General features: G+C 41.1%; 1 protein-coding gene across 5 annotated transcripts in view; it reads left to right on the top strand.

Annotated features, from left to right (window-relative positions):
- CARMIL1 (capping protein regulator and myosin 1 linker 1) overlaps window positions 1-17,134 on the top strand; it is a 190,253-nt gene that overhangs the window by 157,002 nt on the left and 16,117 nt on the right. For 3 of the 5 annotated variants that reach the window (XR_012581675.1, XM_074547387.1, XM_074547370.1), the window contains exons 30-34: window positions 5,480-5,497; window positions 9,370-9,436; window positions 9,753-9,949; window positions 13,705-13,811; window positions 15,974-16,406. Coding sequence is in view for 4 of the 5 variants with exons in the window: in XM_074547387.1 (XP_074403488.1) it covers window positions 5,480-5,497; window positions 9,370-9,436; window positions 9,753-9,949; window positions 13,705-13,811; window positions 15,974-16,406 (822 nt within the window). In the remaining variant the exon portion in view is untranslated. The remainder of the gene's footprint in view (window positions 1-5,479; window positions 5,498-9,369; window positions 9,437-9,752; window positions 9,950-13,704; window positions 13,812-15,973; window positions 16,407-17,134) is intronic. The other 2 variants (XM_074547395.1, XM_074547381.1) reach the window with 1 other exon arrangement.

Genomic DNA, 17,134 nt, shown 5'->3' with positions numbered 1-17,134 from the left:
ACATTTCTCTGCAGCCATGATGTATCACAATTCAATTAGCATCTGGCAAGTTGACCTTCTCAAATGGCTGAGGAGTTTTCTGTATAGGCTGTGTGGTCCTTTCTGCTGCTTTTTTGATTCTTCCAGCATCTCAGATGAACAAGTTGGCATGAGGTACTTAATCTGTGTTGTCTGGGGAAATCTTGTTTACTCTGAAATCTGGAGAGCTTACTGAAAATAGCACAAGCATGAGTCTGTCTCACTAAGAGTGCTTCACGCTTCTTGCTTCACCCAGAAGAACATGAGGCTTGCCACGTTTTGTTCTGCAACACTGATACTTCATATTGCAGGGATAAAGAAAGTTCCTCACAGGAAGAGGGGAGATAAAGTCTGTGTTAGGGTAGGCAGTTACAGAGTACCGTTAGGCTTTGCTATATTTTGTCAAGGAAAAGTAGGTTAGGGTGAGCTGGGTTACCAGAATAGGAAATTCAAAATAAATAAATAAATAAAAATCAAGCATACATACTGCCAGAAGGTCAGAAGACAGCTTCCAAGTCATCAAGTCTCATCACTGCTGTCATTGACAACTGCATCACACAACCCTCTTCATAAATCTATCAGGCTTCCTCTCAAAACATCTTTTGTTAGACTAGAGGAGAACTTTAAGGAAAGCATACTTTCTTTGGATGTTATTCAGGTCAGCTAAGCCTCATTACAAAGTGGTGCATTTATCTTTGCAGTGAGATTGTATCTCATGTTAGATCAAGTTAGTGTGAATTTTTGAGGTCAGTAGTGGCAGGACTGGAATACTAATTTGAAACCAAAAGCACTTAAACAGGTGAAAGAATGTTCCAGTATGCAGATATTAAAGAAAATGAAAAGAAAAAAATGAGAGAAGAACAAAGTGATAGAACAGTCAGGTTGGTTTCACTCAAAGCTGATCAGAACCTCATTTTGTCTGCTACAGTTTATCTATGAGTCATTTCCAATACCTTGATATTTAGATACTCCTGGGAAGTTTGTGTCTATACAATCAGCATTTAATTCCATGCTTTGGTGAGCAGCCCTGCTTTGCAGGGTAGGCATCTTCCAGTCCTTTCATTGTGTTTCTGTCTCTCCTAGGCTCACGTGCTGCCCCATGACTGTCTGACCAAGCAGCATTATTTAAATCAGGTGTCATACTTTAGTGTCATCATTGCATAGGTCAGCTTTTGACTTTTGCCATCCTCTCTTGGGTAAATAATGATTGACATTTTCTGTCAGTTTGTTTTATAGAAGAAACTCAAATATTCTATTCAGGTATTTCAGTTTCTCATGCAGGGTCTTTGAATATTTGCTAGTTGCCTGTCAAGATATTTCCTGTTTTCAATAGGAAGGAAGATAAGTTGATAAAGACTTAAAATTCAAAAAGATGAGAGGTTTTTTTAATGTTTTAGTTCATAAAGTATATTTTGAAATGTCTGAGGGGTACAAAGATTTATTGTGCATGCTGGAGAGATGTCTGAAGCAGTATTTTCTGTGAGAAAATAACAACAGCTCAAGTGTGCCTGGGTTTTCAAGAGTAAAACTTCCCATCATAATTCTGAGCATGGAGTCCACTTGCCCCTCCAGGGCATTTCCCCTGTCAAATGCCACCACAAGCAATTCATCATCTGCCCACACAGGGCCTGGTAACAGTGGAAAGATGACTGGGAGTTTTTTGTCTGGATGACTGCTTATCCTTTTGGTAGCTGTTCACTTCAGGTTGTGGGATGGAAGGAGAGAATCAGAAGTTATGCTGGTTCTCAGTGCTGGAAGCTCTAGGGCGGACAGGTACAGCAGTTCTTTTCATAAAATCATCAAATGGTTTCTCTTGGAAGAGACCTTTAAAGATTCACTAGATCCAAGTTCCTGCCGTGGGCAGGAGCACCCTTTGCTAGATGAAGTTGCCCTAAACCCTGTTTTTCCTGGCTTGAACACCCATTCAGGAGTGCATTGCCTCTGAGCTGCTTTAATGATGTTCTTGCCCAGGGCACCTGATGCATATGGTAGCAGTTATAGGACTGCCTAAGGCTATCTTGAATAGCTGTCCACCCCTGCATGTTTGCCAAGTTTAAGAGCTTTTTATTCTCTTCCCTGCACTTAGTTTTTAACTAAAATAACTCTAAAAGCAAAAGTAATGTAGTTGGAGCCATCCTCTTGGCTCATCTTGAAGCCCAGGTACTGTAGAAGATGTTAACCTCTTTATGAGCAAATAGAAAGCAAAACTGATGCTATGGAGAATTGCTTTTTCTTTTGCAGGTGGTAGTTGCAGGCATGAATTCCTTGCAGGATACTAATTCGGAACATGGAATTAAACATTTGGTTTAGTAATTTTAGGAACCACTCAGTTTAATTTGTGTTTTTCCTGATTTTTCCTCCTTCATAGTGAAAGCTTTGGGGTTTTCTATGCAGGAATGTTTATTAGCAGGAATTTTACATTGCTCAAAAGATGTAAGTGCAGAATTATTAATTAAAAGAAAGTACTGAAATGCTTGATGAAATATCAGAGTACATTTGCCATGTCTCAGCATGCAGAAAAGCAAAGCTTTCTTGGCTAGTAAAATATAACAAGCTCAAGGGCAAGTCTACTGACTTATCTTACTGCTGTGCTACTCCTTTTCTTTCAGAAAATATTTCTGTACAAAGTGATTCGAAAGGTCAGGGTGCTGTATATGAGACTAATTGAATTAATACTGAACCCATAGCTCCTTCTCTAGAAATTCAGCTCTTCAGGGAGGGAAGACAAGTAAACATACTCCTGAAACTCACATATGGATTATTTGTATGCCATATTTATTTAAGCTACTTCCTCTACTTGTCTGTCTGTCTATCTATCTATCTGTCTATCAAATTTCCATGTAGAGTACAGAATTCTGAAATATGAAGGTAAGGACTGATATGCTGATATGAAAGATCATGGCTCCTACATTCAGGACTGTGAGGGGCTTTGCTCTCCTGTCTACTGTAAAATAGTCCATTGGGTGTCACAGATCTTAGCATTGCATTTAACTTTCCAAGGACGATGGCACTCAAGGGGCAGATTCTAAGGACAGTGGCTCAGGTTACTGTCACTGCAAGTGAGAAGTGCATCACTGGTTTTCAGAAGCCACATGGGGGGTTTCACTCTGGAAATCATCACAAAATCATTTGTAGTTGAAGTAAGCAGTAGCAACTTCCTAGTTCCTAAGGTTTTCTATACAGATGGTGAGATACTTGCATGTCCAAAGATGTCGGGTGCAAAACCCAGAACCGGTCAGTTTGCTGCTCTGCTTTGTTAAGATTTTTTTTTTTATTATGAGACAACAAGATGTGTGACACTATCAGAGGTAGTTAGGAGACTAAAGGAAGCGTTGCAAATGTTGATTGACTGAACTGGTGTCATGGCATCTTTACTGGTCAGAATTCCTTACAGCAAAAGAAAACAACAGGACTTGTGATAAAATGCTTTGTTTTCTTATAATTCTTTCTTTAAAAGGTATACCCCACAAAATGCATACAGCTGAAATGGTGTAGCATTGAATAAATATGTTCTGTAAAATTCCTTTGAAATATTTTTATGACATCTCACACCTCATTGGCACATGGTTAGAATGCAGTTTCTGATTTTATTTGGGTTTAATTTTCTTGGGATTTTTGGTTGTGGGTTGGTATTTCATCTTTGGGGATGGTCCATGTACCCTGCGAAGCAGAGCACTTCATATGGGAATTATGCTGAGAGCAAACAAAGGGGGGAAGGTAGAGAGGCCTCATGGTCTGTAGTGCTTCAGTGGTCTGGACACTGGCATTAGGTTCCCTGAAGAGCAGTCAGATTCCTTGGTGGCTTCAGGCAAGTCCCTTGGTCTTTGCTTTGCTTAATGGTGCTTCCTCCTCTAACCTGTTGCCTGCTGTGCGCCCCTCTCTCCCTCCTGACTCCCCACCCACAAGGTGTTTGGCACCTTTTAAGTGCCTCAGTAGTGGGGAGATCATTGAAGTGTGGAAGGTAGGAGTTTTCATAAGCCCTTGTTGGATCAGGACCATAGACTGTAAACTCCCTCAAATCCTGGGACTGCTTCCATTTATTTGGGTTACTTTGCACTTTGGTCCTAGTCACATTTCCAGCTGCATATATAATACAAATAACTTTCCTGTCTGTGCATTAAATACACAGAAAATGCTGGACTACTGCCACAAATGCTGTCTGAAAGAGAATCCGTGTTCCAGGTTTATTTTTTGAAGTGTGCAGGAGCACTGTTTTTAAGATTGTATCAGTTTTCAAGATGTTTGTCAATTGGTTCTGCAGTCTCTCCAGCAATCTCAGAGCAGCTGTAGTTATTGGTAGTGTAGAAGATGGGCAAGAGAAGACAGATTCTGACCATGAAATTGAGTCAGAGTATATGTGTGCATGGAGAGTAATGAGGTGGTTTGCCTGAATCACTGCTAGCTGAGAACTCTTGCATAAAGCCAAAGTTTCTGAGGGTAAAAGAAAATAAAGACAAAAAAACCCAAAACCCAGAGGCAAAACCCCAACAAAACAAACAACTGACCCTGAGGACAGCAGGAAAATAAAGAAGAGGAGCTGGGTGCGAGAACATGCAGCACTTTCTTGACAAGATGCTTAATCCAGACCATGACTACTCCAGCCACATTCTGCTAACACCTGCAGTGTTGTAAGAGCAGCAGTTCCCATTCAACTTGAAAACAGAAGCACACTTCTAATAATTGTTTTTTCTAACCCTAAATTCGGGAGAAGCATGGTTGGTCTTCAGCCATGGAAGAGATGGGATATGGCATTTGGGATTGCTTCATTTCCTGTGATGGCTGTGCTGCTTCCTTTTTTTGCTTATAACTTTTGAAGGGAAGAGAAAAGGTTTTGCTTCAGTCATGAAACAGCATCTTTCTCATGTGTCAAAAGTGCTTGAAAGTCTGTGCCTCTAAACCTCCTTATGGGAAGGAGATATACGGTTGCCTTTAGTTTAGATTTATTTAAACCTCAGGAGAACAGACTTCCATCCTTTTTCATTCCTTCAAGAGAAGCTTTGTTTTATTTTCCTTGCTTGCTTGCATACCACAACAAACTGGCAATTTTTAATTCAGAATCTTCTTTCAGACTAGGAAATAGGAGAATTACTTGGGGCTTTTTTGCTGCTGGTGCCAGCAAAATGGAAAAATTGGGACAGCAGGTGGCAGGTTGGCACCATTGGCAAGTGCCTTATATTGGAAACAAATGTCAGAAAACCTTAATTTGTCCCAATGTAGATCAAACGAGAGAGCACATATTTCTCTGGTTATCCTCTGGAAAGACAAATTTGAATAGCACTTCCAAATACAAGGGATTTTTACCTCATTCTTGCATGTCACCTTTCCTGCTAAGACTTCCAAGTGTTTTGGCTTTAGTTTTCTTTATTTTGGTGATTCCTGGTTTTGCCTCCTTTCCTGAGAACTGCTATTGCTTTGTCTTCCCCATTCATATTCTTTTTTCTTTCTTTTTTGCTGCATGGAGACTCTCTGCTGTACAAGTGTAAGTATTTTTTTAGCTCTGCTGTTTCTGGCCTACTTGTTTATGTTTTTGTGCTCCATTTGCCTCTGTACTGCCTTGAGAGTCTCCTGGGAGACTGTAGTGCCATCCATCTGCCCCTACAAGTGAAATAGGCAGTGATTCAGGAATGGGTTGGATTTACAAAAAGGTTCAGCTAATGTAGTATCTGAATTTAAGGGATCCCTTGCTTTTAAGACCAAACCAAAGCAGAGTGCTGATGTTGGATGTATAAGCACAAATATTACTGCTCAGAAGAAAAATCTGTTGAGTTGGTTTTATATTCAAGCATCATACAGCTTAATGAAACATGTTGTCAAAGCTGAAAACCCATATGTTGAAGGGAGTCTGGTTGGGCAGATAAATTTCAAGAGGGAGCAGCAAGTTGTTCGTTAATTTTTTTGAAATCTTCCGAAAGGGAAGTGACAGGAGGGTCACAGAGCATCTCTGTATCTAATAGGATTGAATATAAATTACTGTGAAGTAGGAGGAGAAAAACATGGAAATAAGCATATCCCTCGGCACTTAGAGTAATTTCAATTATCTGTATAAACAAAGAGAATATCTGAGATCCTGTTTCTGAAAGTACATTGTTTTCTAACATTCAGAACAGAACAGTTTCAGTTTTTGTTTTTAATTCCCAAGGTAGTAGTGTTCTTCCACAGCTGGTAATACAATTTCAGAAAACTCCAGAGAGCTCAGACAGTTTTTTGAGGAAGGCAGTCAGAAGGGAGGAATCTGGAAAAGTGATCATGGTAAGAGATCCTGGGAGCTTAAAGTTAGCAAGGACACATGACAGTGTGTTAATAAGCCCTTATTTGGAAGTGTGGTAGAGATCTGCTGGCCCACATCTACTGCAGAAGGGCACATTCATGGAGCCATCTCCCGAGATTCTCTCAAATTCCAGAGATGCAGTTAATATTTCTATCTGTTCTGCCAAGCAGCCTACAATGTGCTTATGGAAAAGTAGGCAAAACAAGGAAGAATTCAGAAGGTGGTGTGCTAGAATGGAAAGTCTGTGGAAGTTGTGTATGAGAGGAGGTGATACTAACAGCTATTCCTCTGTAAAGGCCACAAGGGAAACATAAGGCCGGAGAGCCACGTTGTGCTTGTGGGGCCAGAGGTGGTGAGAAGAGAGAAGATGTGCTTCTACCAAAGCTGAACTGCTTCCATGAAATGTAGGAAATGGGAGTCAGGCTGGGGAGTTCAGATATCTCCTCTAGCAATGACATGTGCACTGCTGCTGTAGCAGACTGTGTGGTGGCTGAGATGTTAAGCAGAGATTAAGCCTAATATTTTGTAAAAGAGCACACTGGCCTATTTAAATTAATGCTTTGACCCATTTTGCTCTGCGTGTGATCTAGAAAGTTCACTTGGCAAGAAGCCTTTCATCTGTGCACTTCCTAAACAGGCTAGAAAACAGAAGGTTTTCAAATAAAAGTGTATGTGGAGCTGTTATTCATGCTGTTAAAGCAAATGGGAAGCATCTTTATCCCTCTGCCTTTATCCCCAGCAACCAAGCTGCTGATGAATCATGCCAAGCTGACAGTAAGTTACAGCAGAGACTGGCTTATGGTCATCAGCACAAGCTCTGCAGGGTCATCTGGGGGCACCTTCTTGTCTGGGAAGGAAAATGAAATCATTCTGTTCCTGGCTGTTGGAGAAGTATTTGGAGCATTCCAGTCCTTGCACAGGAACCTCAAAACTTTTCCTGTGCTGTTCTGGTGCCCTGGGCTGAGGCAGCTCTCAGCTTGTCTGTGTTCCACACTCAGAACATTGCCTGTGGCTGTGCAGCTGCTGAGTGACCAGAGCTCTTCCATCAGTGTTTTCTGTCCGCCCTTCTGGTCTTCTTTAGCACAGGAGTTGCTGTATCTACTAAATGTAACTTCCAGTCATACCACCCATAAAAACCAGGAAACAGACCAAAATGCATGTGAATATACTGTCACAAGAGAAGTGGGCTATGTCTGGAAATGAAACCAGGACTACTGATAGTGACTTGTGATTGCTGTCCCCCAAATGCTGAACTGCTTCAGCTCTTTCTTAGATGAGGTGTGAATGCTTTGGTTGTTTCAGGTTTGGGGGATGGATGGACAGCTGCTGAGGTGTGCAGTTCAGAGCTGCCTACCTCTTGCACAGTCCACTGCAGTTGTGGCTGAAAAAATTCAGCACCTCTCCAGCCACTTGCCATTCAATCCATTGCATTTAATTTATTGGTAACTCTGAAAGTAGCGTCTGACCTTTTGATGCAGCAACACTTTGCCTGCTCATTAGTGTCATTGTGAGTTTGCTCAGGTGGCAAACTATTCCTGGCTCATCTTGAAACTGTGGTGTCGTTTACTGATGGTTGTCAAATGTGGAAGTGGAAACCTGCAGCAGCTGAAGGTATCTTTTTTTCCCCAACAATGTACATGTCAATAAAACCAGAGCTCTGGTTTATTTATCTATTTATTTGTTGCCCAGGCAGTGCTATCACTGCCCACTCTTCAAGTCTTCAAGTCCTTCTCTGGTCTTGAGAACATGTGTAATAGCTGTCCCATCACAAAAAGATCTGTCATAACACTGAGCATGTGACTAGTGGTGTAATGATCCTCAGGACTACTTTGGGAATATGAATTCGGCACATGCGAGTCTGTGCACTGAATTTTCCATACATAAAAACTAGCAAATGTTTGCCTTGAACATTTCATGATTTGTTTGAAATGTTAATGCCAACTGTGTTTTTTTCTGGCCGATATAAAATTGATACTCCTAACCTTCATTAACAATTCTGTTAATGAGTGATAAGCCAAAATAGAATTTGAAGTCACTAGGCTTCAAGACTAGCAGTTTAATGGAAGTATATGGGTATTACTAAAGCCACCATGTACAACTCTACCACAAAAGGAGCCCATCTTTATAGAACCTGAGTGATTTTAAATTACCTCTTGAGAAAACCCACTGTTCAGCTTTTAAACAAAAAGTCTGACAATGCCGAACTTTGTTAAGAGGTTTGGAATTGGTGATGCATCCGTTTCCTATAGCAAAACTGTTTTTCTCATCATGCAAACTTTCAGAAGGCTTCAGTCAAGACTAGACAGACAACTTTCTTCCAAAAAGAGCAAACTTGAGTCTTAAGTCTGGGTGTTTGCACTCTTAAGGCATTTTATTACTTTTTTTGGCAATGTGAAGATCAGAAGGCTGGTAGCAGTAATTCAGTAACTGTGTTGAACATATGCTGAACTTTCCACCTCTTCTCAATGTGTGTTAAGTCCAAGGAAGTCATGTGTTTGCTACAGATACTGCCAACATGGTGGTTTTGCTTTTTGAAGAAGGGCTGTATTCTCCAAGGCTCATTTTCCTAGGGAAGTTTGGTGAGCTGTGTGGTGATGTCTAGAGGCATTGATTCCCAGTGACATACCACTAACAAATGAACTGAGGAAGCGTGTTTTGTATCAAAAATAAAAGCCAGAACAAGGAGTAGATTATGCCTGGTATTGTCATTAACTGCAGTGTTGGACAAAGTAATTAAGTCTTAAATGAGTCCCTCATGATCTCTGCAGAGGTGAGATTTTAATAGTTTCCTTGTCTTACGGTTGGAGATCAAAGAGTTAATGCTTGGACAATTTCAGTAATCATCCTGTGTGCAGCCTGCGCTTTTAGTGGGAAAAATGAACTACCTCTCTGGTTCTGTTCAAAGTCAGTTAAAATACAAATTTAGAAAAAGTTCTGAATGTATGAGAGAGGGAGGAAAAGCCCCATTCCCTTCTGGTGTTAAATCAAATCAGATCTTTAAATGGTTCATAGGCTTGAAAAACTGTTTTGTTGTAATTTCTTTTGTCCCCTAAAGTAAGTGTTATTTTGTTTTGTGTTGATAGATGACTCCTAAATCAAAAAGGAAAAGCATCCACAGTAGAATGCTCCGGCCAGTGTCCAGAGCTTTTGGTAAGTGAGAATTCCTTAAAACCATTTTGTTTCTTTGCTTGCCTGAGGTGGTTCTAGATGGTTCTTGATTGAATAACACAGGTGATTCTCCCTCCCTCTGGATTGCATTTGTGGCCCACACTGGCTGCTTTGTTTTGGGACTGTACTAATGTGTTTGATAGTAAATAGTGGCTCACAGTGCTCTCTGCTCACAGAAATGTTGTGGCTAAGTTCCCTGAATGTGCTTATAATTATTTGCCACCAAAAAGAGGAATGGCATCATCTTTTGTTTTAAATATCATGTTAAATCTAATTAGAAAGTTTTGATTTCTCTTAGAAATGGAATTTGATCTAGATAAAGCACTGGAAGAAGTACCTATCCATATAGAAGACCCACCATTTCCTTCCAGCAGGCCAGACAAACGAACTTCTGGATTCATTTCAGAGCTGCCATCAGAAGAAGGAAGGAAACTGGAACACTTTACAAAATTAAGGCCCAAAAGGAATAAAAAGCAGCAGCCCAGCCAAGCAGCAGTGAGTCTACATTAAAATATTGCTGGCAATGTCATGTGTTGATTGCTTTTTGTCATGAGTCAGGTCTTGCAGTGTAATGAGGACAATGGCTGAAGGTATAAAGCCATAAGTGACTACTTAATTTTTCTTCTGGTATTCATGTCTTTCAATGTGCTATCCCTATTACAAGCTTTTTGTCTTGTTTGACACAACCTAAATCCAGGGTAAGTTTTATCCTTTTTTATTTTGCTTTTGATTTTTTTTCATGGAGGCAGTTTCTGGAGGTGCTTGGAGCTTTCACAGGAAATGCACAAAATATCATGAGACTTCTCAATTATATTGCAAGGGTTTGTTAAGTCTTAATACTTTTTTCTGCCTGCATTAAGATGTGGTAACTTGGCATGAATTCTTCTTTCTCTCAGCTCTCAGAGGAGCTGCTCTGTGACACCCAGCTTCCCACAGCTCCTAAACTGAAGATGGTGTTTGGGCCAGCAAATCTGCATAGTCACAGATCTGCTTTCATGCTGGAGCCTGCCTTAGAAAGGCAGAACAGAAGAGAGCACTGTCTGTTCACGAAAGGCATTGGTGTGAACTCAATATACGTGCGTGGAGTTCCCACAGCTCCTTTTCCTTGGCACATGGCATCAGAAAGATTTATTTCTATGATGGTGTGTCCTCAGGGTATGTGAGGACAGATCTGGAGGAGTTACAGAGTTATCTCACAGCAACAGGGCACAGCTGATATGATAAGTAGCCCCATCAAGGGGCAGCCGTTTCCTCTCTGTGTTAGGCTGCCTCACAATAAATGCCTGTGGCCTCTTCTGCTTCCTGAGGATTTCCAATTGGGAGGATCCTTGAAAATTTCCCTAATGCTGGGAAAGATAGTGGAGTGCTTTTTGTACCACTTGGAAAGGGAGAAATATTCAAGCAAAGGGAATATTCAAGCCAAATTTCCATTCCCTTGTGCTTCACTGGGAAGGTTAGAGGTAGCAGAAGAATGGATTTGTCTCCATGTAGTGAAAACACATCTGTGTTTACTCTCCCAGTTCCACTGCTGCAGAACACACGTGTTTTCCCAGTGGCTTCCAAGCTCAGCATGTCCTGTGCCATCAGCCCAGGGAGGTGCAAGGAATGGGGATGTGGGAGGGGCAAGTGCTTCACTACGTGGCATGGAACTAGCACATGCAGTGTCTTCTTCAACAGCAGCAAAAAGGTCACTCCTTGTAGACAAGTCTTACTTCCCATGATAGTGCAGTGTTGTGGAGTGGTCATCCATATTGAATTAATTAGGAAATTGGGAGTTTATTTAGTTGCAGAAATTGAAAGGAGATTTTTTTAGTTAAACTCATATGTCCCTGTCTTGTTTTTATGTACCACTTAGTTCCTTACTAGTTCTCAAAATGAGTCCAAACAAATTTTTGAAAGACTTAAGATGTTTGTTTTGATGCTTCTGAAAATAAAACAGCCAGATTTTGGAGGTCAGAGTCATGAGTGGACTGTGACATTGCTTGCAGGGTTGATTTGCTGCTGGTTTTGCCACTTCAAGAATACAGAAAGCAGTGCTTAGGGAAAGCACTTGAAATGTGAGAGGCAAAATCTTGACCTTTCCTGCCACTTAAAGCAGCTCTGTTGGGTTGTTCGCTGTTCCCATTATTTGTATTTAGTAATTCCAGGGGTCTCAGATGATCATAGCTGTACTTCTCTGGTTTTGCTGCAAAACAGATTTGTTATTTGGAAGCTGAAAAATGTAAGAAAAGAAAGGAGAAAATGGAGAAAAAAGAGAAACAAACTTTTAACTTGAGTTGAGTGGGTGGGCAGAAGAAAGATTTATAGTTTTGTCAGAGTTTCTACTGGAATGAATGTTTAGAGAGGGGGAAAAAAGGGAAAACTCAAAGCCATCCAGTCTCAAGCAGCTTTAACTTTGAAGCAAAATGATAAAACAGTTGTTTATAATTTAGATTTTTGTGAGATCTTAACCTCACGAGTTCTTCCTTCATGTGTGAAGATTTAGTACAGCAAAGGAGGTGAATCTCTAATGTATGAAAGCGATTGTGATTCATCTTACTTATTTCTTCTTCAAAGCCATTTTTTTCCTTAACAAAGAAACACGCTTGCTTTTAAACTTAAGCTTAGAAAAGAGATAAAAAAGGACAAATGAAGACTTAACACTTTTTTTTTTTTTAAGAGTTAGGAGGGTAAAACACAAAATAAACCAGAGCTCAGTCTTACAGTTAATGCTGGTACCAGAAGGTGTTACAATAACAGCTATAAGAATATCCTGTGCCTTGAGGACCTTATTACACCCTCAACACTTCTGTACATATTTCGTTAATTTTTAGGAACTTGCTGCTGTTTCAGATGCAAATTATTTTCTCTTCATGAGGTAGATCTTCTCATTTGCTATAGATCAGGGGAGCTGGAATTAGCTCCCCCCCTGTGAGATGTTCCAGCTAAGCAAGCTCACTACAGAACATATCAAAGTTGGAAATCTGATAAATCATTTTACTAATTTAATCTAGAACTGTTCTTCATAGCAAATCTGTTGCAAATTTGACTGGCAACAAAGCAGTCATTACCAGGTGGGCTCCTTTGACATCACTATTAGATTGCTACAGCAGGTATCAATAAAATATTAACTGTTCTCTTTGATAACAAAAATAACAGGGTTCAGGAATGGAAAGTTAAAAGTTTCATGGCTCTGCCAAAGCGTGGTTCATATGAGGCCCACTTTCCTGACTTAATGAGACTGGGTTTGATATTAATAGCAGCTTGTAAGAGTATTGAAGCATAGAAAGTTTGTATTCCACATCAGAAGAGAAGCTGGGTTTACTCTTGAGTTTTAGTGGCAGCTAGGAGATTCCTTGATTTGCATTGTTTCAAATTACAAACCCTGTTATTTTGTGTCCTGATCCTTAGCACTACCAAGAATACAAATGGGTTGGGTCCTGGGGAGTCCTCTGTAGTCATCTTAAAGGTTTCCATGTGGCATTTGAATGAAAGGAAGTCTCTTTACTGGTAATAGACCTTTTCCACATCAAAGTCAGGTACAGGAGCTGGACCACATGAGAAATCCTCCCAGGAGACTGCTTGTTTCATCTTCAGGAGGCTGCAGAGTCACCAGCTCATCTTCACAGGGCCTTTGTGGTTGGGAGCTATTTCAAAGCCAGCCTGGTTTATATGCCTGAGGTCACCCATATTCAAAATGTGGGCACTGAAATCAAAGATGGGGAGCAAGTTTGTTGTTTTCAGACATTGAGCAAAAGTCTGCGTTTGGTTCCTAAAATGGAACACCTGATTCTGTATTTACAGTCTCTGCTTTTAGAAGTGCTAGACTGAATGAATTATAAAAGGCTCTGTTAGCCTGTTGGAGCTCTATTTCTAAATCTCTAAGTCCAAAATCCAGGTTTCTCTCCAAATAGGGAAACAACTGTCTGTTGAAAATACTTTCCCTTCAGGTCACCGCCTGATCAGGATTTATTTTTTATGTGTTTTGTTGCTTGTCTGACTGACCTCTGTTCTCTCAAGCCCGAGGCATTTGATTCCTGGCCTCATGCATTGCAGCATCCAGTTTGTCACTGGTGTTTTGGGTTATTTTGCATTTGATGTAATGCATCAGCTGGCCTGACTACTAGAGGGGGAATTCCAGTGGTGATTCTGTCGTCTGCACTGAGTTCTGGTTGGCACATATAATTTTTATGTCTTAATTCTTAATTATCATCGCTGGAGCAAACATGCTTAGATTATTATATAACAGAGAGAGTTTTTTCTTCTGTCAGGTGTCTGCTGGAGTACCGCCAGAAGGGGATCAGAATGGCCTCATGGGGAGAGTGGATGAAGGTGTGGATGAATTTTTCACTAAGAAAGTGACAAAAATGGATTCAAAGTAAGTTTAAAAAAATTTTTAGAAGTTATTTTTTAAAAAAGTCCATCTTGATAACTGAGCAAGCAGCACTTTCAAGCTGTATTTGACTCCTGTTCCCAATATCCAGGGTTGCTGTTGTCAAAGTCAGAAAATACCTTAGTAGTCAAGACATTGTAAATTCAATTACCTGCCCTTAAAAGTGGCTACTTTGAAATTAATTGCTTTACTATACCATGTTGAGGGGATTAATGACTAGTGTATATTTTTATATTTCAGTTGACTTCATTTTACCCTTCAGTGAAGCTCATTAGAGCTGAAGGGGAGCTTTGTATTGGTTGAGAGTCTCCCCAGTGCTCATTGTACTCTTGCTGTTTCTCTCTAGTGAGGAGTGCTGTTGGGTACAGCATTTTCATAGATGACAGTAGATTTATGCTGGTTTTGAAATATGTTAAAGATGTGTTTCACCAATTTGTAGTATTCCAGGTTTAAGCAGAACATTAATCTGAAAGATGTCTCCTTCTTTATATGAGGGTTATATATATATATATATATATATATATATATATATAAGAGCTTATGCAGTTGCTTTGGAGCTGGGTGTATTTTTACAGAACCATGCATGTAGAGGTTCTTGAATTCATGCATGTTTGTGCACATGCACACACAGAGTATTTCCATAACTAAATGAGAAAGCAGGGGTGATTTCCAGGCTACTTGGAATGACCTTTTCTGTGTTTTCCATTAAGGAAAAGAGTGTGACTGGTTGATACCTGTGCTGGGAAAAGCAAATGTTCTAAAGTTGCTATGAGTTATAGATATCTATAGTGAAGTGTGAAGCCATGTGTGATATACTATGTGGAGGCATGAAATTATGGTAGCTTTGAAAAGTGTCCTAAGCAGGTCAAGACCAGGGTGCTCACAGGCTTCATTCTCCTGTGCTTTCTTTGGGTGCCTGCCTGCTGCTCATTTCAAATCTCCCTTTGAACTTGCACATCCCTGTTTGCCCATCCATAGCCATGCTCTTTGCTGAGGATCTTTATTTGGGACACCAGTGGCTCTCTTTCCAGTTTGGGTGCTTTTATGTGAATGTGTATGTGCTCAGCTTTGCCCTTAAGTGTGAATACTCTGCTCAGAAGATGCCTCTAGAAAACCTTAGTGGCAGGTGGGCTCTTTAGGGATTGGTTTTGGTTTTTTGTTCTTTTGGGTTTTGAAGCTTCCTTTTTTTTTTTTTTAAGATGAGCATCTGCACTGTAAAAGTGACCTCTGTACTCCTTACTGAGAGAAAGTAGCTGTGCCAGCTAGTTCCTGTTTCAAGGAGGGCCCTTAGGAACAAGATCTTCCAAAAGCTGTGTTAAACATGAGAAAGCAAAGGTGTGCCTAGATCAGTTCTTCTCCTTTTACTAATAGGCAGGTGCAAGCCACAGGCAGTGCATTCTGGAAACAGAGCAGAGTGAAATTGTATGTTGTGGTGGGTTGACCCTGTGCCCATCATCACTGCTCTATCACACCCCTCCTGCTGGACAGAGGAGAGAAAATATATTTTTAGTTGAGATGAGGGCAGGGAGAGATGTCTTGCCAGTTACTGTCTTGGGCAAAACAGACTTGACTTGGAGGAAAATAAATTCAATATATTACCAATCAAATCAGACTATGTTAATGAGAAATAAACCAAATCTTAAAAATACCTGTCCCCACCACTCCCTCTTTCCAGGGCTCCACTTCACTCCTGATTTTCTCTACCCTCTCCTCCCCAGTGGCACAGGGGACAGGGAATGGTAGCTGAAATCAGTTCATCACACATTCTCTGCTGCTCCTTCCTCTTCAGCAGGAGGACTCCTTACACAGAAGCCACTCCTGTGCACGCCCTGCTACCAAAACCTGGCAGTGCAAACCCAGTATCTATGTGTGTAGACAGCTTGGTTAGAGCTGGCTGGTGTTAGAAACAGCTGGATGCCCAGTGCAGATGAAACAACTACACAAGCAAAGCAGCACAAGAATCCTGAAGGATATGATCAATGCTAGTTGTCCTGTTTTTAATATAGATTCACCAGGTAATTATTGGGCCTAGGGCAACATATGGATCATATGAAAGATAAGCTTTGCCTGGAAGAAGTAATTTGATACTATTTTAAGAAGGGAGAAGGGGAGTGGAGAAAAGTTTGAAATGTCTGTGTCTTTTTTAGGAGACCATCAACTAAAAGTTCAGACAGCAGCGAGCACAGTGAAGCAGGTGATGAGAAGAAGAAAAGAGACTCGAGGAAGAGTGGTTTCCTTAACTTAATCAAATCAAGAGGCTCCAAATCCGAACGCCCCCAGACTGTGTCGGTGGCTGAGGAGCCCTCCTCACCCAAGGTTGCTGCAAAAAGCCCAGCTTTAGACACAAGCAAGAAGGAGGCAAAGCCTGCGGAGCAGAACGGTGGCGCAGAGCGATCCGAGGAATTAAAGACTCCAGACTCCCTGGAGGAGATGCAGACAGATGATGTGGCAAAAGCTGAGAGGGGTGACAGCAAGGGAAGCCCCCAGGGAGGCCGGAGGTATGGTGTGCAAGTGATGGGCAGTGGACTGCTCGCAGAGATGAAAGCCAAGCAGGAGAAGAGAGCTGCCTCTGCTCAAAAGGTGAAGGCAATTTGATTTCTTTTGAGTTGTTAAAAAGAGAGCCAAACTGTGTGTCTTCAGGAGAGGTGGTTTGGGACTGCAAGGGTTGGTGGCTGGGGCTTGACACATCAGTCCTACTTTCCAGCAGGGATTGTGGTGTTCCTGCAAGAGGACTGCTCTCTGCTGTGGTGCTTGAACACAAACAGCCTGGCCAAGGCACAGGCTGCTCATGTGGTGCAGGAGTTGCACCCTTAATCCTGCACTTTTGCCCTCCTTGGGGAGGGAGTGCCACCTGCCCTTGCACTTGGTGTCAGACCATCACAAACACAGAAGAGGACATGTAATTGTTTGCACATAATCACAGAATAACTTGGGACCAACTGGTAAGCCCAGCTCAGTATCTCCATCCACTCTGTATGATGTGTGGCTTGTTCACAGTGCATACTGGAATTGCTTCAGAAAAGGTAAAACTAGGACAGGCTTCCTGCTGTGTTCCCCTTGCACACAAATACCTCAGGTATGTGGCAAACTACAGTGGTGACTGGCTGTACTCTTCTCTTTCAGAAAATGATGTAGACAGATGGAGAGGTCTTAAATTATATATTCCATGCAGAGAAGTAAATCTGGCTACCAGTCACTATTTTCAATATTTGGCATATACTTTTCTTGTTGCACTTTTTGATTTTTATGTCCTTTTGTACCACACCTAATTATTTTTATGCCTTTGATTTATGTATTTCAAATACTAA

Source organism: Zonotrichia albicollis, chromosome 1 (genome assembly GCF_047830755.1).
Source record: "Zonotrichia albicollis isolate bZonAlb1 chromosome 1, bZonAlb1.hap1, whole genome shotgun sequence".
In the NCBI taxonomy this organism is placed as follows: Eukaryota; Metazoa; Chordata; class Aves; order Passeriformes; family Passerellidae; genus Zonotrichia; species Zonotrichia albicollis.
This window is presented reverse-complemented; position numbering and strand designations above follow the sequence as displayed.